The sequence below is a fragment of the Rousettus aegyptiacus genome, unplaced genomic scaffold (genome assembly GCF_014176215.1).
Source record: "Rousettus aegyptiacus isolate mRouAeg1 unplaced genomic scaffold, mRouAeg1.p scaffold_m13_p_2, whole genome shotgun sequence".
NCBI classification, from domain to species: domain Eukaryota; kingdom Metazoa; phylum Chordata; class Mammalia; order Chiroptera; family Pteropodidae; genus Rousettus; species Rousettus aegyptiacus.
In genome coordinates this window covers 135,451,561-135,475,836 of record NW_023416295.1, presented here as the reverse complement: position 1 = coordinate 135,475,836, position 24,276 = coordinate 135,451,561, and the positions used below count along the sequence as shown (strand labels likewise).

General features: G+C 31.0%; 1 protein-coding gene across 3 annotated transcripts in view; it reads right to left on the bottom strand.

Annotated features, from left to right (window-relative positions):
• The window catches only part of ADAMTS20 (ADAM metallopeptidase with thrombospondin type 1 motif 20), a 145,366-nt gene that overhangs the window by 33,025 nt on the left and 88,065 nt on the right, over nt 1-24,276 (bottom strand). For all 3 annotated transcript variants that reach the window (XM_016146470.2, XM_016146471.2, XM_016146472.2), the window contains one exon: nt 210-377. In XM_016146470.2, the coding sequence (XP_016001956.2) occupies nt 210-377 (168 nt within the window). The remainder of the gene's footprint in view (nt 1-209; nt 378-24,276) is intronic.

Genomic DNA, 24,276 nt, shown 5'->3' with positions numbered 1-24,276 from the left:
AAAATCAAATGACTAATTTAACTATACACAGCAAATATGTTAACACTGGACAGTATTCATTCAGAGATTAGTGCGAAAATGCTATAAAAGAATAAAGCACACTTTAATGGTGTAAAACTTTCAAAGTTATTGAAAGTAAACAGAATGAAGATATTCTTTTAAATATGAATGTATATATATTTATATAAAATATAAAATACATCACATACCTCCTTCCATCTGTTGGCTTTCCATGCAGGACATCTGACAGATCTACAAGCTTTGTGAGTTCGAGGTTTCCGTAGATGACTGCAATATTTTTCTTCTAACTTCCCTTGGCCTTGGTCAATACAAAGCACCTCACGGTACTTTAAACCTTTACCACAAGAAGCTGAACACTAGAAAACAAATATGGATGCACTTGATTCATTGTATCTTAATTTTAAACTTATCTATAAGCATAAAATGAAGCAATGAAAATATTATTGCTTTGCTATTTTCAATAAGATATACTTTGATATTTCTAATTAGAGAGAATTTAAAAATTGCCAATCTGCCTTGGACTGATATCATAAGGTATCCATTTATTCTATTAAAAAAATTGTCTATGATATACCAAATACTTTTATGGCATATAAATGCTTTTAGATTTTTTAAGATTAAAAACTATCTCCAGTTAATTCCTGTTATCACATATAATCCAACAAAAGTTGCTTTCGGTTTGTAATCTCACCACTTATTTTTAACCCTATGTATTTCCCATATTGCAAAGTATGTTTTGGATGTTTAAAAAGATGCAGTGCTCTCTCAGTTCGAGAAACTGATTGAGGAAGCAGAAAATGTACTTTTTAAAGTACAATTTGGTTCATGGCTTTTTGTTTGTTTTTTGCATCATTCTGGAAGTTGTATCTTTCTACCATCAATCTTCCAATATATTTAGTAAAAAGCAAAGTAATTAAAATCCTTGTAAAGATAAGTAAAACAATGGTTTGAATTCATTTTCAGCCAGTTGCCATTTTATGAATGAGGCCAGTTTAGTATAGTGCAAAGAGCTTGGGCTCTGGCATTGACTCTCAGCTCTGCCATATACGAACTGGATAACTTCAGGGACATTTCATTGCTTGTCCAAGCCGTGGTTTCTTCATTCATAAAATGGGATAATAACACCAATATTACAGGTTTATTATGAAGGTTAACATGAGAAATATGAAATGTCTAGTCCATTCCTATTCCATGTGGTACATGCTCAGTAAATACAAGCTTTCTCTTCTATTGTTTTCCTTCACATAGTCTGAGAAAGGATGTTGACAATTGTCAGCATAATACACGTACTAGGAAAAAGTTAAGCAAAGAAGACATGAATTGTAGACAAGTCCTTTCATATCTCTGAGACGGCCTTTCACATAAGGTGTCACTTAGAAATATATACTGAGTTCTGAGAACATTAGATACCATATTATGCATTTCATGTGAGTTCAAAGACTTAGACTATACAGATTATTAGAAGCTTAAACTATTTTAAATTAAAAAAAATAATTTGGAAATAATTTATGTTATCCTTATATCTGCAGTACTAAATCCCATATGCAGACAATTTAAATTGGTGTCAACTATTTAGACTTATCATATCTGAGATATTCTCTTCTCTTCCCATTAAGCATACAGACTTTACATGCCACTTAGAACACGCTTAATTCTGTGAAAATCTCTACAGGTCTTTTAAAACTGTATTAAGTATACATTCTTTCCTGCTGTTGACTTTCTTTTTCAGGCCTACCAATAAGTTCTACTGTTCCTTGCCACTTATCTTGGTCACTTCCCTGTTTCTTTACTTTATTATTTTTCAAAGAGTATAATGCCCTAAATATATTATCAGATATCAAGCATATATTATCAGGGAGTATACATACATGTTCACACATAGAAGAAAGTTTTTCTCCTAAGGTGTATATTATTTTATCTAACTTTTAAATTGTGACCATTTGAAGAGAACATTCATTACTCTGTTACTCTGTTAGCCTACCTAAAAAGTAATAATCATTGTGAATGTTCACAATATCAACACAGTTGTACTTGTTGTGAAAGATAGGGAAATATTTATCGTTCTATGAATACTATTTTCTATCATATACCAAGAGTTGCAGATTAATTAAAAAACATCTCTTGCTTTTGCCCTAGATTTTTCCTCAAACTGTTTATAACCTAAATGACACATATCATCTATTAATGAATGGCAGAGTAGTTCTTCATATTAAACCCATAAAAATAAGGAGAGAAAAAAAAAAACTCTGTAAGACACTATATTTGGTAAGTACTAAAGTACAAGGCGATATTTAAACTGTCTTGAAGATTTTTCGATGGATGGTCTCATATAGTCTGATATGCCTTATCTAGACATTGCCCATGTGTCTGTTTTATAAAAGTCTCAGTTCTTTTAACAGTGCCAAGAATCCAAGAATTACTCAGTAAATACGCAGTGCATTGTTGATATTTCAGATAAGAATAAGCAATTCATTTACAAAACTATGTAATAAAAGAGGAGACATTAAAGATTCCACTTTAGAATTTATCAATATCTTTTCTTTATAAGCAATATCTATGACTGGACTCTAAACTTGAACATTGTGGTACACTATCAAAGTTAAGATCATTCTCCTCAAAACTGCATACTCTAACTTGAGGTCATCTTTGATCCTTTTCATTATTCTAATCTGTAATCAAGATTTTTAATCATAGTTTTAAACATATTGCCTTTTTTCTCAAGAACTAAGAATGGCTCTATTGTCTTTTATAGTAAACCAAAAATTATACTCTTCTTTGGTTTCTTGATCCACTAAATTTTAGTCAAAATAACTTTCCAACCTTATATTGTTACTTTTCAACATACAATCTTTTTCTAATAAGGGGTATTATAATCTCTTCTCTTTAAGTGACATATTCACTCGACAACAGCACCTTGTTCATATTATTTTTTATCTTGACCAGTCACTACCTCTGGTGCTTTCTGAATCTTATCCTTAAAGCTCTAAATCAACCTATTTCTCAAGTAAATACATATCATTCTTTCATTACTCTGAACTCTTCTTTCTGAGTCTCACTCTGTTTTTTAGCACTTCATTATTTTCTACTTTTGTCACATGTTTTATCTACCCAGTCTTCTGAAGGTCAAGAACCTTTTGCTCACCCACAAAGTGGCTGGCAAGTACAATAAATATCGGCTGATTAACTGATGTTAATCTTTGGTGTAAGCAATTCTTATTTGTTTTCAGTAAGCCATAAAATTTATTAAAACACTTTACATTCCATGAAATATGTTAATAAACTCAAGTTCCTCTAGGAAAGACGAAAATACAAAATCAAAGAATTACAAAATAAATTATGCCTTACTTAAAGTAGAGCTATCTTTCCCTATGATCTGAAGAGAAATAAGTACATTATTTTTATCATGTCTGATTAATTCCATATGGGAATTTAAGTTAGAAAAGACCATGTTACATAAAAAATTATGTATTCGTTGGAATAAGGCAATCTTAGAGCAAATGAAGAGTGAAATGGTACCCCTCTCTTTCAAACCACAACACATTCTGAGTTGTAAAGATTCCATAAAATAGTCCATTTGGTAGGAATACCCAAATAGGGAAGTTCTTTTTTCTGGTACCCAAGCAGTCTTTTGGTTTTTCTCTCTTTTATATCCCTGACACCATCCTATTCCCTTTAGATTTTATTAACATTGTATACTTCACTTACATCATTCTTATCCAAACAACTTTTCTTAAAAGTCACCTCTATTATCCTTAGTTGGCAAATCAGATGTTTTACATGACTACTATGGAACAGTAGATATAGGATGCAACCCACTTTAGAAGTGGCACATTAAATATAAACAATCTGAATAGATCGCTCCTAGAAATTAGGTGAAGACAAATATCTATAAGGAAAACACAACATTTAAAACAAGTGTAGAATTTGCAAGCCCTAAAAATTTAATAGAATCTCCAGAGCTATGTAGGGTGACTGGCACTTTCAATTCCAAGGTGGAGAGTAGAACTTAATTTGTTCCCTCTAATTAATGGAATGAGTCTATTCTTGTTTCTAAAGGTTATATATCATTATATAATAAGATTAAGATTACTTCTGATATTTGAGGTGTGAGCTATTGCTTTGTTTACATATAAGGGAACAACAGAAAAGTGAATTTGTGAGAGACTTGATTAGTTCTGGAATCTTAAATTGCTAAACAATATAAGGAAATAAAGCTTACTTAGCTCCAGTTCTAGAAAATGGAAAACCTTAGGGATGTGTATACGTGTGTATAAGATTTTCATAACCTGATATGTTGATCTTTCTATCATGACAGTAGTGGGAAACATACTGACATGGGGAGAATTGGTATGTACCCTAACCTATAATAAAATAAGCTTTAAAATTAACAATTACACTATACCTTATACATGCATAAACTGCCTTTTATAGTTTTACAAACTGAGTAACCATAATTATTTATCCTCATTGAACCTCCATTTTTCGTGTGTAATATTGGTCAACAAAAATCTATTTCATATAAGTATTTGGGTAAAGGTAAGGGGAAAAATGACTTTTTAAAAAAGAGCCAAACTCAGAAAACTCTAATGACATTTATAATGAAAATATTAAAAAAAAATTAAAAAGAATCTTGCAAAACAGAACATTGATTACATGAAGGACAAACTTGAAAATGTTTCCCATAATATGAAAGAAATGGGAAGATGACAGATAGTTTCCTAGAAAGTACTCTGTGCATCTCCAGCTCAGGACTTTTGCACGAGTCATTTCTGCCCACTCCAACACCTTCTTCCATTTCATCCCTACATATTTTTCAGCACTGAGTTTTAGATCTCATTCCCTCTGCAAAGCCCGCTTTCTCAGTAGAAGATATCTGATAACCAACCCAGACCATTTTAAGCACTGCTCTAACAGACTTTTACATACCTGTGATTGCCTATTCCATGTCTGTTTTCCCTGAAAGACTATAAATTTTATTAAGGACATACACATGAGATCATAAAAAATAAAACCCAGAATTACTCTTTCCTAGTGTAAGGTGTTATGAACCATTTTATATTTCTTCCTCTAAAAAGAGAAAATAATTCCAGTGCACCATGGATCTTATATTAATTTATTGACAAGTGTTCTTGTACAATGGTATTTAGTCCTCTGGTGGCACAGGAGCTGATTTTAGATGGTACATTTTAAATTTAATGGTTATTTTTCATAGTAATAATCACTCTCCATTTTAGCTATAAAGATCATTAAGCTAGCTATTTGAAAACCAAATAAAATACAAAGAATTTGAAGTTTGGTATACAGAAAAGCAAGTGAAATGAAAGTTAAGAGTGAGAATTATCCATGTAGTCCAATTTAATTAAGTTCAACTAGAAATTTGACTAGAAATGTCTGTTTTACTTGCTAGTACAGAGTGCCATCTATGGATTAAGGTATATATTTTTATTTCTATATCTCTCATGTAAATTTAAGCTAAAATTCCCTAAGTATTAAAATATTCAATACTTAATATTAAAAACACAATATTAGAAAAGAGCTCTAGCATCAACTGTAAGTTCTACATTAAATATTTTTAATGACTGTCGAGATAAGCAACCAATAAGTGAGTTCAGGGATTTTAAAGAAAAGCCTGGCAATTCATGTAGATTTTTCATTTTTTAATTTAAAATCTCAAATTAATTCTGTACATAGCCTAAATAATTTCCAGTTCACTAAATGAGCTTTCAGTCAGTGAATGTGGCAATGACCCTATTGTTTAAAATGAGTATAGGTTGAGAGAGAGAGAGACAGAGAAAGGGACCGAATAAAATCAGAAATGAAAAAGAAGTAACAACCAACATCACAGAAATACAAAGGATTATAAAAGAATGCTACAATTATATGCAAACAAACTGGACAACCTAGAAAAAGATAAATTCCTCAAAACATACAAACTTCCAAGACTGAATCAGGAAAAAGCAGAAAATCTAAACAGACCATTTACTAGTAACAAAACTGAATCAGTAATCAAAATTCTCACCCTCCCCCCCACCCCCCACACACGCACGCACCTAAATTAAAGTCCAGGACTAGATGGCTTCACAGGTGAATTCTACCAGGCATTCAAAGAAGAATTAATATTATAGTCTCCAACTATGCCAAAAAATTGAAGATGAAAAGCTAGCATTACACTGATTCTAAAACTAGACAAAGGCACTCCAAAAAAAAAAAAAAATACATGCCAATATTCTTGATGAACATAGATGCAAAAATCCTAAACAAAATATAAGCAAAACTAAAGTCAGCAATATATTGAAAAGATCATACACCATCATTGAGATTTATTCCAGGGATGCAAGGATGGTTCAATATCCACAAATCAAACAATGTGATACACTGCATAGATAAAATAGAAATATGATTATCTCAACAGATGCAGAAAAACATTTGATAAAGTTCACATCCATTTGATAAAAACTCTCAACAAAGTGAGTATAAATCAGAAAAAAGATACAGATGACTATTCTCACCAATTTTATTCAACATATTAAGGAAATCCGAAGGACAGCAATCAGACAGAACAAAAATCATCCAATTGAACAGGAATAAGTAAAACTGTAACTATTTGCAGATGATGTGCTACTATATGGAGAAAACTCTAAAGATTCCACCAAAAAACTATTTAAATGAATTCAGTAACGTTGCAGGATACAAAATTAATACTCAGAAATCTATTGCATTTCTAATACTAACAACAAACTCTCAGGAAGAGAAATTAAGAAAACAGTCCCATTTATAATTACTTCAAAGAGAATAAACTACCTAGGAACAAATTTAACCAACAAGGTAAAAGACCTGTACTCTAAAAACTAAGACATTGATACAAGAAACTGAAGAGGTCACAAATAAATGGAAGGAGACACTGTGGACATGGATTGGAAGAATTAATACATACCCAAAGCAATCTACAGAGTCAGTGCAACTTCTATCAAAATATTAATGGCATTTTTCACAGAACTAAAACAAATAATCCTAAATTTATATGGAAACATGAAAAAAATTACTAAAGCAATCTTAGAGAAAATCATAGCTGTAGGTATCATGCTAGCTGATATCAAACTATACTACAAGGCTATAATAATCTAAACAACTTGGTACCAGCAAAAAAAAAAAAAAAAGACAGACATATAGATCGATGGAACAGAACAGAGAGCCTAGAAATAACCCCATACCTATATGGTCAATTAATCTGTGACAAAGAAGGCAAGAATATACAACAGGTAAAGACTATCTATTCAATAAATGGTGTTGGGAAAGCTGAATGAATACATGCAAAAAAAAAAAATGAAAAAGACCACTTTCTTATATACCATACACAAAAATAAACTCGAAACAGATTAAAAACTTAAATGTTAAGACCTGAAACCATAATACTCCTAGAAGAAAACATAAGTAGTAAACTATGTGACATCAGTCTCAGCAATAGCTTTTTGGATATATCTTCTAGATCAAAGGCAACAAAGCAAAAATAGATAAATGGGAAACTGCATCGACCTAAAAAGCTTCTGCACCATGAAGGAAACCATCAACTAAATGAGAAGGCAACCAACGTGAATGGGAGAAGATATCTGCAAATGATATATTTGAAAAGGGGCTAATCTCCAAAACATATGAAGAACTCATACAACTCAACATCAAAAAAACCCAAACAATCCAATTTTAAAAATGGGTAGAGGCCTGAAAAGATGATTTTTTCCAACAAAGACATATGGATGGCCAACAGACACATGAAAAGATACTCAGCATCAGAGAAATGTAGATCAAAACCATGAGATATCACCTCATACTTGTCAGAATGGCTGTTACCAAAAGACAATAAAGAATAAATGTTAGTGAGGATGTGAAGAAAACACTCACGCACTGTTAGTGGGATTGTAAACTGAGCAGCCACTGTAGAAAATAGTATGAAAATGCCTTAAAAAATTTAAAATAGAGCTACCATATGACTCAGCAATCCCATTTATGGGTATTTATCTGAAAAAAAAAAAAACACTAATTCAAAAAGGTATGTGTACCTCTATGTTCACAGCAGCATTATTTACAGTACCTAAGATATGGAAACAACTTAGGTGTCCATCAGTATATGAATGGATAAATAAAATGTATGTGTGTATGCATGCAATAGAATATTATTCGGCCACAAAAAAAGAAAAAAATCTTGCTAAATTAACAAACAAAAGAGACTCAGATACAGAGAACAAACTGATGGTTGCCAGGAGACAGGTATAGAAATGAGCAAAAAAGTTGATGGGGATTAAGAACAAACTGCACAAACAGACTCGTGGACACGGACAGTGGATTAGTGGTTACTGGAGGGAAGCGGGGAGAGAGGAGGTAGTTAGGGGCTAAAGGAATCAACTATTTGGTGACAGAGGAAAATCTAACTTTGGTGGTGAACACAAAATGAAATATATCTGATTTTATTAACCAATGTCACCTCAACGATTTTCATTTAAAAAAAAAAGTACAGCCAATTGTAAAATAAGTCACACAGATGTGAAGTACAGCATAAAGAATATAGTCAATAATATCAAAACTATGATGTCAGGTACTAGACATATTGTGGTGATCCTTTTGCGAGGTATATAAGTGTCTAATCACTATGTTGTACACCTGAGACTAATAATATTTTATGTTAACTATAATTAAAAATAAATTTTTATAAATAAGTGAGCAGAGATCATTCAAGGTCAATTAATGAGAACTACAGGTATCTTGTAACAGAACATTTCAAAATGTGATAATATTGTAAATATTTATTGATATTGCTTTGCTACACCGCCTCAGGGATGGTTAAAAATTATGGTATTTAGTTTTTTACCTGTCTTAAATAATCTAATTAGACAAACAGTCAATTTTTCCTTTTAGCCTTTTGACTTAATTTTAGTTTTCTAATGTTGCTATCAAACAAAAACTGACTAACAAGAAAATACAAAACTGAATAATAATGAAGTACTATTAATCAATTTGCTTTTCAAAATATTTAGAATTTTCTCATTGTTTTTTCAAAATATAATCCTTAATAAAGAATCAAAAAAAACAGATGAAGAAACTTTTTTTACTTTATTTCTAGCTATAGAATCATCTCTTTTTACTTCATGATAGTAAGTTCCATAGTTATCTGTTAAAAATGTAAAAGCTCATGACCATATGGCTGGGTGTCACATCTATCCGATTGCTCATTGTATGGTAGATATTAGGTAATCTCTTTAGACAAGGACAACCTACTACATGTGGCAAAAGGATTCACACAATTTTCATTTTAGGAGAGTTAAACTCATAGAAATGCAATCACCATACAGTACAAATCTAAACCCAAATATACCTTATTACAAACCAGAAATTGTTTCCATCAAGATAAATGCAACTGAACAAGCAGCATCAATTTACGTATATAATGGAATAGTTTTGATTTAAAAACAAACATAATAACTAAAACAATTAGGGATCTGGTGTCTCCCTTGGACTGATCTGAGAGGATTTGTTGTTTTTCTTACTCTTAAGGAAAAGCATCTCTAGTCTCTCTAGTCTCAAGGAAATTCTCTAGTCTTAAGGAAAAGACCAAAAGTATCAATAAATTTCTCAATATAAGACATATTTTTTTTTCTTTTTCAAAACTGAGCAATTCTATGGTTCTGTAGCAAAGGTAACTTTTTCTTTTAATGGAAAAATTTTGATCATAGCTATTTTGCTAAAGAAATTTTTTAAATCATGTTTTGGTGATTGTTAAATGTCTTTATAATACTATTATGAAACAAAAGAGTTGTCTGGGCAATGATATATTAAATAGGGAAATGACAGTTTCAGGTCAAAACAGATCAGAAATTAGGTATTCTGTGGAATAAAACAGTATTATGTGTATGCATCCATGTACATGTTTTTTTTTTCCATTTTTAAGAAGCCTATTATAAATTCTCTAAATAAAATAAAGAGGCTATATCTAAACCCCAGGATTATATGTTTTTTGTAATCTTCAGGAAGTCAATGATACCTATATATCTAAGAGAAAAGCCTCATTGTAGTAAAATCTTAGATACATTTTACACAACTAATTTGTAAGTAAGAGTATTCCCTACAAAGGTGGAACACTATATTGAGATTTGCCATTACTAGAGAAGTAAAAAAAGTAAAGTAAGATAGCCAGACTATAGCAATTACCATTTAAACAACAACAAAAAATGACAAAACATGCATATTAAGAGTATCAGCTCTGTAAAATAACTACTGCCACTGTTCCTTTAATTCAATGCACATGTGCAGTAAAGAGTACGATACTAAATCTATCACCAGGGACCCCATTTATAGTATTTCCTGAAAGATTATATTTAGAGTTTTAAAATTTAATGGAGCTTGAAACTTTCCTTTTTTAACCTGTTACAGACATCCCCTTTGACTACATAGCTTTAAAAAACCAAGACAGCATTTGGTTTTAGAAATGTTTTACTCAATGTCATTGTATCTGATTACATTGAAAATTTGTACCTTCAGACATTAAAAAATGATTAAGATTCATTTGCAAAAATGTTGATTTCTAACTTAAAAGACAAAGAAATATATGCTTAATGATATATGCTTAATGATAGAATGAAAGTAAAATTTCATTATATTCCTATCTTTGTAATAGTTATAACATTTTAATTTATATTTTATATTCTAAAATTTTAAGTGTACATATGTATATATTTATGTTCAACATAATGGTTTATAATTTTAAGCTAATCAATGCAAAATGATTATCTCATCATGTGTAATCATTTGGCTAAATCAATTGGAAGTGATAATTAGAGGTAATTTTCTATGAAATACTTGTTAATATTTTCTAAATTATGACTTTGGTAAAGTTTTGTGATTACTTTCAAATATAAAACCTGAAGCAAAGTTACAATAACTCATGTACTTTACATGGAAATTTTCATTTACCATACAATATTATTTTCTACACATAAAATATTAGAAAATCAGAATGAAAAATCACCCAATAACTGATAACTAGTCAATAATTGGATTAGTTTTCCTCAATAGTAAGATTTCATTTATTTTACATATATATATTATTTTTTTAAAATTTTTTATGGTGACATTGGTTAATGGAATCCAATAAGTTTCAGCTGTACACTAATGGCTCAATAGTAAGATTTGATAAACAATCATTACAAAACTGCCAACAGTATTGAACTCAGGTTGATTATGCTAGAAGTAATAATAAATGTAATTCTAATTTAAAATGTTAAGTACTAGCTGTAGCAAGAGATACTCAGGCAAAACTGCCATTAGTTTAAAGCTTATGATTTATTCTTTTACTTTTCTAATAGTATAGTTTGTACTACAAAGGGGTAATGAACATTTCAAACTCTTCTCTAAAATCTGTTTAGCAAGTAGAACTCATCTACAGAGTTCCTGTTTGGAGTTTTTATTGACTCACTGAGTAACACAAATCTTTACAAATCTATGTAACAGAAAAAAAAAATGTTATTTTCAATATAAGAGTAATATAAATCTTATCTAATTTTAATAATTCTTTTGGGGCCACTTGTGAATTTTTTCTTGATGTCATTAATACATCAATACATTCCTGTCTGATCCCCTAGGAGCCTACAACCAGAATCATGAGCATCTTGCCTTCCTGTATGGAACAAAGCAGAAAACTATTCAGTGTGTACAGTAGACCATAAAGAGTTCAGAAAAATAACTAAAGCATACCTTAAAATTTTTTTACTTTTAAGGCACATTATGGTAACATTTACAAAATTCTTAAAATCAAGTGCTAGCAGAATAGCCAGATTTATCATTTCTATTTTCTACAATTGCTTTGTGCTAGCTGTGGGAGTTAACAGAAACAAAGCCAAGAAGTTTGCTTTCAAGTAGCGTTATAAAGGTCTGAAAAGGAATATGCACAGAGAACACTCAGATGAAAAATAAAAAGTGAGCTCTATGAATGCTTTGATAAGGGAAAAATCAGTTGAAATTCAAAGAATGCTCATTATACATATCTATCATGTGCAATAAAAGTTTTGAGGCAAGAATGTTTTAGGGATTAATATTTCAGTGAATTTAAGATAATGTTAAAGTTATCTCAGTCAGATTAAAATGAATAATTTGTTAAAACGTAAGGTGAGGTTTCAGTTTTTACTAGTGGAGAATAGAATAAAAGGGACATGAAATTTGAAATCAGAGATTTACATCTGAATCTCAGCTATCAGTAGCTGAGCAACCTTGGGCTAGATGTTTTAACCTTGTTGATCCTCTGTTTTCTCATCAAAAGGTGGCAATAACAACACCTACACCTCAGGGTGGGTGTGAGATTCAAGGAGATAATGTATGAATAACCTAAAACCATGCTTGACTCAGTATGCTATATGCATATTAAACCTCCATTCCCCTTTCCTTTTTTTTTCTTTCTCAAATCCTGAGGAAATGTAGTGAAAATACAATCTGTGGCATGGCTTTCTCTATTAAAAACTTGAATGAAATGTGGGGATTGTTCAAGATTCATACAGTGAGAATTCATTCAGTGGTGAGATAGGGAGGGTAATCATCTCTGGAATTTCGGTTAAGATCCCCTCTTCTCTCCTCCACCCCACAAAAAACTGTTTGCCTAGATGCTGAAAAACACATCAGACATACTTTATTTTCAGAGTGGGGATAAGGTAAAGACAGTGACATAGAAGGCAAGTAGATATCTGGTTACAAAAAATTAACCAGTTTCAGTTAAAAATGGTAGAGTGACTATATGTATTCATTTCCTCCCCCTACTCAACTTTTTTTCAACCCACAAAGTCAAAGTAAATAAAATAGATTTTGATAACTGCAGAAGATCCAGAAGATAAAAAGATTGGAGAAGACCAATGTGAAGCAAGACAAACTTGTACCTGCAGAACCCCTGAGAGGCTCAGCACCTGGGTGCGGGTAGTGCTGCCACACCCCTTTTTCTCTTTAGCAGATTAAGGGCCTATTCTCTGGAAGGATTAAACCACTTGAGCTCAAGTTGGAGGTGCTGGGGGAAGAATAACGCAATTTTGCACATGAACTCTTGACCAGTAGTCTCTGCCAGCTCTTTCTCACAGCCAGGCCACTAGAGTCTCATTCTCTGAGAAGCTGGATCTCCAAGAGAAAAAGGCTTTAAAATATTGATTTACAGGGAAAATCATCAGTCACCAAACTCTATCCAAAGGAGAGTTTCCAATTAACTCTCTAGTGCCTTACTGTTAAATAAGAATGAGCTGCAAAGAATCACCAACTTTTGAAGAGAAACTTCGGTAGGAAAAGCAGAAAATTATTCCAACCTCCACCCTAATGAAAGAGTCTGAAGGACAATCAAGAGAACTTCTCCTCAAAGAAAGTGTAATTAATATGAGAGTAGATGTTGTATGGATAAAACAATAGAATTCTATAACCCTGAAATGATCAGAATGCAAGAAAAAGCTTTTGACAGAAATATAACCAAAATCATTCACTAGATGATTTTGATATTGACAAAGTTTCTCATTGAGTGAAACTGAATGACAGAAATAAAGAATAGGAGAATTAAAAAAAAATTAGAAAATCAATCTAAGAATCTCAATATTCAACTAGAAAGAGTTCAATAAAGAAAATAGTTGCCTAGAAATAAATAATACAACCAATTTTCTCAGACCATCTCTTTAATAAAAGGACCTACAGGATTCTTAACAAACTAAATTTTAAAACACTAAGTTACTTCATCATAAATATCAGAGTGAGAGAGATAAAAAGAAGACATCGAAAACTTCAGTGGCACAGACATGGGGACAGGGCACACAGAAGAGATCGGGAATCAATCAGATCACCAGACCTTGTAATAGCTGAGAATGCTAGAGGATAAGGTAATGTCTTAAAAAGTTCTGAGGCAAATTATTTTCAAGCTAGAATTCTATAACCATCAAAATTATTAACTAACTATGAGGGTGGACTGAAGACATTTTCGGATTATGAAAAGATGGAAAAAATATACCCTTTTTTTCTTTTAAGGAAGACACAAAGAAAAGTACTTGAGTATGAGAGAGCAAATATATGTGATGCAAGAAAAAGTTATCAAAATCAAAGATGAGTGAAAAGACTTGACAGGAAAAATTAAACCACTTTTTCCCAGATTAAATTCTTCCAGGCCAGATTAGAGGAGGAAGATCAGGACTGTAGTGGAGTGACGTGGGGACCTCAGGGAGGAGTCTAGGAAAGAGGAACTATCTGAGCATTTAGAAAAACCATTCATAGAGATTTTACATATCTGTTCAAACGCTTGCGAGAAAAAAACAGTGATTAGAACATTAAAAAAAACCCTAAGCACATTTTAAAATGAGTCAATTATTAACCCCAGGGAAACCAGAGTTGTAAAAAAGGAAGCAGTTCTTGAAAGTACACTACTTGGCTCCACACTGACATGGGAAATCTGACTACTGACTTAATCAAAATTTATTCAGAAAATAGGATTGTGGAATTAGTGGTCTACATAAGAGTTAAGTTCTCAGCCTCTGTAAAAGGAAGTCAAGAGGCAATTTTTCAATGCACTAAGAAACAGAATAAGCCTATTATTTGGAAATACGGAGGTAAATAAGATTAAAAATTACTTCTGGGGTAGGAAAGAGTGCTACAGGAGATAGCTAGGAGGAGTGATAAAGTCAGGAGGACTTATTAAAAAGTCGGACATGAGAATTTTAAAATATATGAATCCAGCCTATCAGGGGTAAAAAATATAAACATTTCTACATTTGTCTTAAAACTATTAACTGCTGCTAATGACAAAATATGATTTAATAACAGTATCATATACTATACATACAGGTTTACACTGACATAAGCTCAGTATAAGAAAACTGGGTGACTACTAAAAACTGAAATTTGATGTAATATTGATTATATTGAGTGTAGTGTTCATAATAAGGGTGGAAATATTCTTTACAGCTATGTTCTTTACAGTTAGGCCATTTTTGCTAATGAATGAAACTCTAGATGCCATCCGCTTAACCAGGAAAAGAGAAAAATAGCTATCTTCAAATATTTGCCCTATGAATTTGATGTATTCTTACTTTAAGGTACAGATTGAGTATTACAGGTTTCATATACATATACATTTTCATTTCAGCTCAAAATAATAATCATATAGTTTTCCTAAAAAGAAGTGGCTATATTGTGTTATGGTAAGATCAACTTTAGAAAGGTTTCCTAGACATGAAAACTGTGTACTTCAGTTGAGAAACTTGTTGAAATAATTTATGCATTGGATATAAGAATAAGAAAATTGCAAGTCTCTCTTCCAATTTAAAAAACATAATACAAAAAAGAGAGAAAACAGTATTTTTTAAATATTTCAAGAATCACACTAACTCTTTATATATTTATAAAAAATATTACTTATTCAAATGAGAGAATGAAAATTTCAGAGTAAATTAAGAGATTCTTTCATAAAATATGCCTTTATTCTTAAAAATTACCATATAACTCATAGTTTTATATTGCCTTTTTTATTGTGACATCAGGTATCTGAATGAAATCCTAAAGTTATTCCCGGGCTTTTAAATTTTAGTTTCTGATGAAACAGAGTTCCAAAAGAAATCTGCCTATTATAACCACAAGCTAAAATATTTCCAAATAATTTCCCTTTTAAAAAGTTCTCTACTTTTCCCAAGAATTAAAAAAAAATTAAAGGAAACATTTTCCCAATAAGAAAGTGAGTTTTATGCTCAACAAGTTTGTCCATGTTCTGACTTAAAAAGTAACTATAAAAAATCCTTAGTTTGGGAGTGACAGAAAAACTTGGAGATAATATTTAATTCCATAAAACACAAAAAATCTCTAAAGCCCTCCTCAATATAGACCATAATCACAAAAGTCCTACTTTACCATATATAAATAAATGGAATACCTGAGCACAACAGAAAATTGGATACTAGGATGATTTTATATATAAATTATGTATCAACGAAATAGCTACTTCCTACCAAAATATGTCCACACACTACTATAGCTGGTAAATCATGAGAATTCTAAAATTAATAAGGGCAGAAACCACATCTTTAAATATATACTGAAGAAACAAATGTATAAATGCTTCATCAAAAAAAGTATAAGCAAATACATTCAAAGATTTTTTAAAATATGCAATCTGTTTTATCTGAATGAGGTAGAGTTGAATGATCTTTAATTCTACAAAAATAACAGAAAGCTTCATGTAATAGATCTTTCTATGGGGTATCCTATAGAGATAAGAAGGGCCTCCTTCTGGTTTTCTCCACGATTGAGATCTTGCCAAGTTTAGCAGAGAAATGCTGATATGGAGACAGGATCCCATATGAGCTACTGTTTTTCAGCTTGTTTCCTCTGAAAAAATGTCCAGGAGTGAGGAAAGAGCCATGCATGATTATTTTCCCTATTCTTAGTTGTGAAAGTTCTCCTAAGGCTCACAAATAAACAGTGAAATCTCCTTCAAAAGGAAGGATGTGAACTCTCTCTCTGGTGCTGAAATAGTCATTTTTTTTTTGTTAGTGTGGCAGTATAAGTTTCCGTTTATTCTTTCGTTCTCCTAAAAAGAATTCTCAGAGTACACATTATTTACACAGTATAATTTGCACACTATACTGAATGATATCCCAAACAGAATGATTAATCATTAATCACACAAAATACTTTCTGGTTCTACCTATTGAATATTATAGTTGGGTTTATGGGTAAAATCTATATTAGAAGAAAACTTTCCTGAATATATGTTTATACTACTCCAAGATAATTCAGGCTACAAATAGAAATGGTTCTACTGCGGGCAAGCCTTTTTCTGACAATTTTAATTATTGCATCCAAGTTCTCTTACCCAGAAATATGGCTTCTTGCTACAGTATTTTCAGTTATGTTGTTATATTTTGGAACTAGTTTATTTGTAGAGTTTCTTACCATTAATAAATATCCTATTAAAAGAAATATTGCCTCCAACATAATTTGACAGTCATTTGTTTAAATGTATTTTTGTTTTAATGTTTTACCAGTTGTAATATAAACTCTATGTCCTGATCTATTCATATTTTTATCCTCCACATCTAATGCTTTGTAAATATCACTAACACACAATAACTGCTATGTAAATATCTGCGAAATGAATAAACTTACTAGAAATTCATGGTGATGATAAGAATTGGGCAGAGATTGGCTAATCTTTCTTCTCTTAATTAAGTCAAACTAGCAAAATAGCAAGGTTCCTCTCCTCGAAAGTTATTCTAAATCATTTAAAAATAAATCTTCACGACAGACACAAGGCATTAGCCATGCTGTCCTCGCCATATCTGTCCACTTAAATTCTCTCTGAATCTCTCATTTACCTACTTAATGGGAAGAAGTGGAAACTCCTGTACTATTGCTCTCTCTCAGTAGCTATGGCTGAGACTGGATGGCAGCAAAAGGCTAAACTGTAACAGTGATATTCAGTACATGTACTGAACGAGGAACTTATACTCAGAATAAAAAATTAATGTCTACAAATCAATAAAATAGAGCATAAACTTCAATAGAAAAATGGGCAAATAGGTACTTCACATAAGAGAAATTCTCACAAGAATAAACATATGAAAATGTACTCAACTTAATTGAGCATCACAAAATGCAATTTAAAACCATAAAGAAATACCACTACACATCTACTCAATTCGGTAAGACTTAAAAGTCTGATAATATCAAGTGTTGACAAGGATATGGAACAACTGAAATTCTTATACGACCACTTTAAATATCTGTCTGATATAATGTACTATACCTGAACATATGCATACATTAACATCCTGTGACTCAACTCCTGTGTACATGTTCACCAAAAGATATATGAAAAATGTTCATAACAGCATTATTTTAAGTTTCAAATAAAAAACAATCCCAAATTCTCACAATGAAAATATTCATACAAATCATATTCATTTAAGTCACACAACTATATATTCACAAAATTAATACTAGGTTGCAATGAGAAACTATAATTACACACATGAATGAATCTCACACACCTCAGACTGCGACTCTCACAAATTCTCTAAGTTCCATCTAGATAAAGCTCAAAGGCAGACAACTTACCTACAATATTTTATGTCAGAAGAGGAGTTAACTTTTAGGGTGGCTTTAAAGGGATACATAGGGGAACTTCTGGGGGTGCTGATATTCTTGGTTTGGGTATTGGCTACATATATGTGTTCACTTTGGAAAATTCATTGAACTGTACCTTTACTTTTTTGAAATTTTGCTGGATGTCATATTTTCATAAACGTTTAAAAAAAACAAACTCCAGTCCCAACTGATTTCTCTCACACTAGAGTAGCACTTGTTTTAGTAGATCTTATTTCAGATTTTTTTGTGTTATGAGTTTTATCTACCACGCTTGGATTTTCAGTTCCTTGAGGAAAGGGAATATGTGTTTATTACTGGACAAGTGATAATGGCAAACAAAACACTGAACCTTGATGTTGCAGGCTCTATACCAACCACTTTACCTATTGTTTTATTTAACCCTAAAACAATGTCTTCTTTAGGTAGCTATTTTTATTTCTAAGAAAACTCTTAGAAATATTAAATAACTTGTCAAAGGTCCCTCAGTTAAATTAATAGCGGTTGACTCAAACTAGACATTATAACACCACAATTCACTCAACTATAAGATCTAGGAAAGACTCAATACTTAACATTTCAGCAGGCTTAAGAATAACATATCTTCAAACTCTTTTGGTCAATAAAAGTTTACATTTCTCTTGGTGAAATCAAGATAATATCCTTCCATATGAGACTAATAAACAATCAGGTTACGTACCATCAAATGGGTCCCTCAACTTGCAGTTTGTAATCCTAGCACTCTCAAATTAACTTGACTTCTTGCCCGAGTTTGTTACTTTCTTTGAAATCCAACTGATAGAATTTACTGATATCATTATCATGACTTTTCTAATTTCTCTACTACAAAAAGATTATTTCACATTTGATGATTTTTTCCTATGATAGTGATAAAAATGCGATGCCAAATAGATAATTAAAAAAACAGACCCATCATCTATCCTTTAAGGTAAATGAGACATTTAAGAGTGGATGAAAAAGCAACTGCTTTTGGGAACGCCTCCTAATTTCTAGAGTTATGTAATTTTGTTACCACAAATAATATGCTGACTATAAAAACTCTTGGAAATGTATATTTATAAACTTTGAAGCAAAATTTTCTAATCTGTTTAAATGGCTTCCAATCTTCCAAAGTTTTAAAGTTCACTGAGTTTCGATGCCATTTGTTACAATATAAAAATATAACTCCTTCCAGTACTTTTTGAGAACTCAATGACATCATGGAATATGAAAATTTGTGAGACAAATTTCAATGTTTTGAATAATTGGTATATTGGATTTAAAGTCAATTACTAGTATATAGAAGGAACACTCAGTGATGAACTTTGCTATATGAAGGTATGTATTTTTGCAAGGTAATTTTTTCAGTTGCGAAACCTATTGATATCACATATTGAAACAACCAGATATTTGAACTGCTATAACAGTGTTAAACCAAGATTTTCAAAACAAATAAAACATTCTACCATTTTTATAAACATGAGATAACTATAATACTTCAGTCAGGAAAAAAGTATACACAAAATAAAAATATTTAATTTAAATTCATGTTTGTATATGTTCTATAAATCACAAAATGTACATGTAGTTTGCGATGTATAAATATATAATAAAATATATAAGGGTACATGCTCAAAACTTTTTACTAAGGTCTAGTTCAAAAAAATAACTTTTTATTAAGGTATTTATCAAAAAATAAAAATCAATCGTCTAGAAATTGTGAGACAATATACTTAATATTAATGTCTGACTTGTAGTAACATAGAAACTGAAATATACTTTTTTACAATTACTAAATGTTGATGCAGTTATAACAAAAATTTTTTATATAAATGGTCTCATAAGCACATAGATATTATAGAACACTGAGAATATGTTCAAAAACATCTAAATCTATTTTTCCAGAGATTCTTAAACATTCCAAACTATTATTCCTGGGAAAACAGAATTACCATGAAAACATGGGCATTTTCATTTTCTTTAATATACGAAGATAAAGAAAAATATGGACATTGCCATTTCATGTCAGGATGCTTTTTTAGTTATTTTAAACTCTGCATTCTAATTTCACTCAACATAACACTCAGAAAGTCTCTTCATTCATGATCTCATCATTAATTAGGCTATTTAAATTTTTCTTAAGTCATACATTGCAAACCTGTAAGGCCCATTTGTGTTTCGAAAATTATTTTCAAAGCACCATATCTAAGGCAAACTATAAATCCAGTTTCCCTTTTGGTGAGGCGTTAAATCCACATGGGAAAAAAAATGCTGCAAACATGCAAAGGCTAAAATATTTTTCTAGGGTAGGAACTCAGACCACCACTCATCTCTCGCCAGGTTATAATGGAATATATCCTACTAATTTACGCTTTCTAGAAGATCCACTGGCGGAATTATTGTGTTGTCAAGTACAATCCTTATTACTAATTCTTGGATAAGTGTGATCTATTAAGCTTCCATATTGAGCGGATTCAATGTTATAAATCACACAGTTGTTATTGAAATGAGAAAAGAATCCTATTGTGCATTCTGATCATTTACTTAGTACATTCATCACTAAACTGCAAACTCCTGTATGCAGGAATTATGCCTGGTTTATCTCTAGTGACTAGCACAATAAAGGAGATGTTCATAATTTGGGGGAGCATCAATGAATGTAACAGAAAGACACAGTAATAAACAAATGGAAACACTTATTCATAGTTAAAGATTTCTTTAACGAACTTGGAATAAAATGGATTTTCAGCCTACTATTATGCTTATGTCCTGCCCAAATTTAAGAAAATAAGTACTACAATGTTAGAACCCTCTACTTCACAAAGAATTGACAGTTTCTTGAAACCATTTCCCCACACATTACCTTGTTCTGGCTGCTGCTGGCCAGAGGGGCAATGGAGTCATTGACAACTTTCTTCCTGAGTGCATTCCATCATGAGTGGAAACTACCTTGGGAGGAGCAGCCTAACCCAACTTTTCAGACCCACAATGTTCTTTTGTTACACAAAGCTGTTAAAATCAACAAACTGCAGATTTACTGTGTGTGTGCTGCTACTCGCTTCTGGAAGTACTTCAGTTTGTTGCATTCCGTTGTATTATGTTGGAGATTTAGTATAATATGGATATTTTACAAAATGTTGCACTAGAATCAAGAGGATTTAAGTATCAATCTCACATTATTTAAAAACAATTTTCTCATTTCTGTGCAAAAAAACAATCTTTAATGGAAAAAATACTCTTTACTTCTGTTGGATCATCATCAATCCCAGAACACACTGGAATACACATTATTTTCTTACCAAATATGATTTCATTCTATAAAGGGAATAAAAACATTGTAGGAAAATGAATCACTTAAATGAGACTTAGTAGGAAAATAGAGATTAATATAAATTTATTTAAAGAACATTTTTTAGAACACTTTATGTTACATGTAATATTCTTTACTATATATGAAAGTGAAGAAAAAATCTTTACTTACCTTTTAAAGAATATCTTGGTCATAAGTGCATCTGTTTTTAACTTGCTAAATAAATTTGTGTCATAAATTTGTATTGTTTATAATTTATAAAAAGTAATATAAATAAAACCTAGTATTTAAAAATTGATAGCTAAACAATGAATCATATTTTTAATAACAATGTTAGTTTCTAACTGAATTATCTGAAAAATAGCAGTTTATACATATACTAAGTAAAATTATGAAAACATTCTAGTCAACAATTAAATGTTTAATAAGAGAAATGAACAGTTGTTACTTAAGAAAAATATACCACCAAAAGAAAAGAGACATTCGTTACAAGATCTGCTCAGTAACTTAAAACATTTTAGGTACTGATCCAAGAAGTAAAAACACAACATACACATATTACTGCAAAGCACAAAGCCACAATACATCGTTAATAAACATGGATTAAAATACAATCATTTCACACTGACTACTCACAGATAGAGTCATTAAATTAAGACATAGGTTAAGATTTATTTATTCTTTTCTTTAATCATGCTTATAAATTATTACAAGATTTCCCACAACATGAATAATATTTAAATGTATATTAACAACTTCATACATTTTAGTGATTTAGCCCTTCATATTTTAACTTTGCTTTAAAATGAGAGGTGTTCTCGAATTTAATATCATTCATATATGTATATATGTGTGTGTGTATATATATATTTTTATACCCACACATATTCCTAATTGTCTAACCTAGTGAATCGAACCTGCCGGAATTAAAGTTATCCGTGAAAGGATATGAACCTGATATGTTAATAAGAGGTATTAAAATGTAGCAACACTGAAAGAGGTAAAAGGTTTTATCTGGTTTTAACAAAACTTTAGGTCTTGTAAACCCTTTTAATATAAAAGGCTATTTTAAAGAATAAAATTCTTCATATCATTAAAGAAAGCCAGGCACTTTAATGATATACATGTTCTTTATACATATAAAAGGAAAATAAATAAGTTTGTAAAAATTCTGACATAAACATTTGTGATTTTTAAAATTCATCTTCAATTTATCAGAAAATAAAGATCACAGTTCTTCACTAGTGCAGAGACTGAATTATTCAATAAACTCCTTATAGAACAGACATGTAGTAAACAATAAACCGTATAACTTCTGTGTTCTTATTCTGTGATTTGTGGTGATTACTGTTTTCTTGTTCATTTGTTTTTGTTAGGCTGAAAAAGTCATCTGTGCACAGGTCTTTAATGAATAGTCTAGGTTTTTCCCATATGACATCATTTACATACCAAAACTAGCATGACACAAGTCTATTAGATTACAGTATTACATACAGTCCAACACAATACATAAACATTGTGTGATGCTGCACACCTCGAACTTATACACCATTATAGGCCAATGATATCTCAAAGCTGGAAAAAAAAAATGTGTGAATATATAGAGGTGGCTGATAAACCTTAAAATGTTTTAAAAATATTAAACAAATGATCAGAAACATCTAAAACTGATCCCAAATGAACATCTGTAATTCTAATATTCTCTAATGGTAAGCATAGTTTACATTAAATTTAAAAGCATTATAAGGTTTATTAAATAGAACAGAGTCAGCAAACTTTTCCCAGAAAGGGTCAAATAGTAAATATTTCAGGCTTTGAGGTCTAGACAGTCTCTACAGCAACTAATCAACTCTGCTTTATAGTGGACAAGTAGCCATAGATAATGCATGAAAAATGTGCATGACTGTGTTCCAATAAAACTTTACAAAAATCAGTAGTGGGCCAGATTTAATCCATTAGCCATAATATGCTGACCCCTTAAAGAGAAAATCTACTCAAAAACACTTAATTTTAGGTACTCTACCTAGCACAAACCAAGAGACATACGTAAATGTGAATTAATAAATTCATGAACGAGTAGGGAAAGTAAAACCTTTGTGCTCAAACACAAATGCTATTGCAATTCAATGTCTAATTAGTGTGTAAAAGTCTGCTTTCCTAATTGGGGTTAAATTCCAAGAAGGCAATCCATAGCCTTCTTAAGAACTAAGTTTGCAAATTAAAACCAATAAAATGAAAGAAAATGTTACAGAGATACAATAAAGAGAAAGTGAATTTCTAATCTCAGATGGCTAACAACAAAAAAAATGATATCTTTTTGTGGCGAGTTCCTATAGTATTTCAAATCTCTCCAACTAGAATGTAAACTTCATAGGGGTAAGAAACATGTCTTTATTATCTCTGTAGCACAGTGCCTAGGATATAGTAGATGGTAAGTAAACATTAAGGAAACATGTGAATCCTTTCCATGGAAAATATGTCTTTTGTTAACTCATACAAAGTGATGGTTCTCTGATGCAGGAATCTAACTTTAAGATCCTCTTATAAGTTTAAATGTCCTGTTGTTTTATATCAATCACACTTTGACTTTAAAGATGAATTTTAACTTGAACTAGAACTTGACCTACTTTTCAAATAGCATGAGTTGAAACTTGGGTTTAGATATTATTTAAAGCTTTGACTTAGACAAAGCAACACAAGTGCATATGTCAGGGTTGATTGTAAAACTAGAGTCAACTATTTTCCAACGAAGAACTGTTTAGTTTTATAAATTTAATTATAAATAGATCACAGACTCAAATCAGTTTTCACCTGAA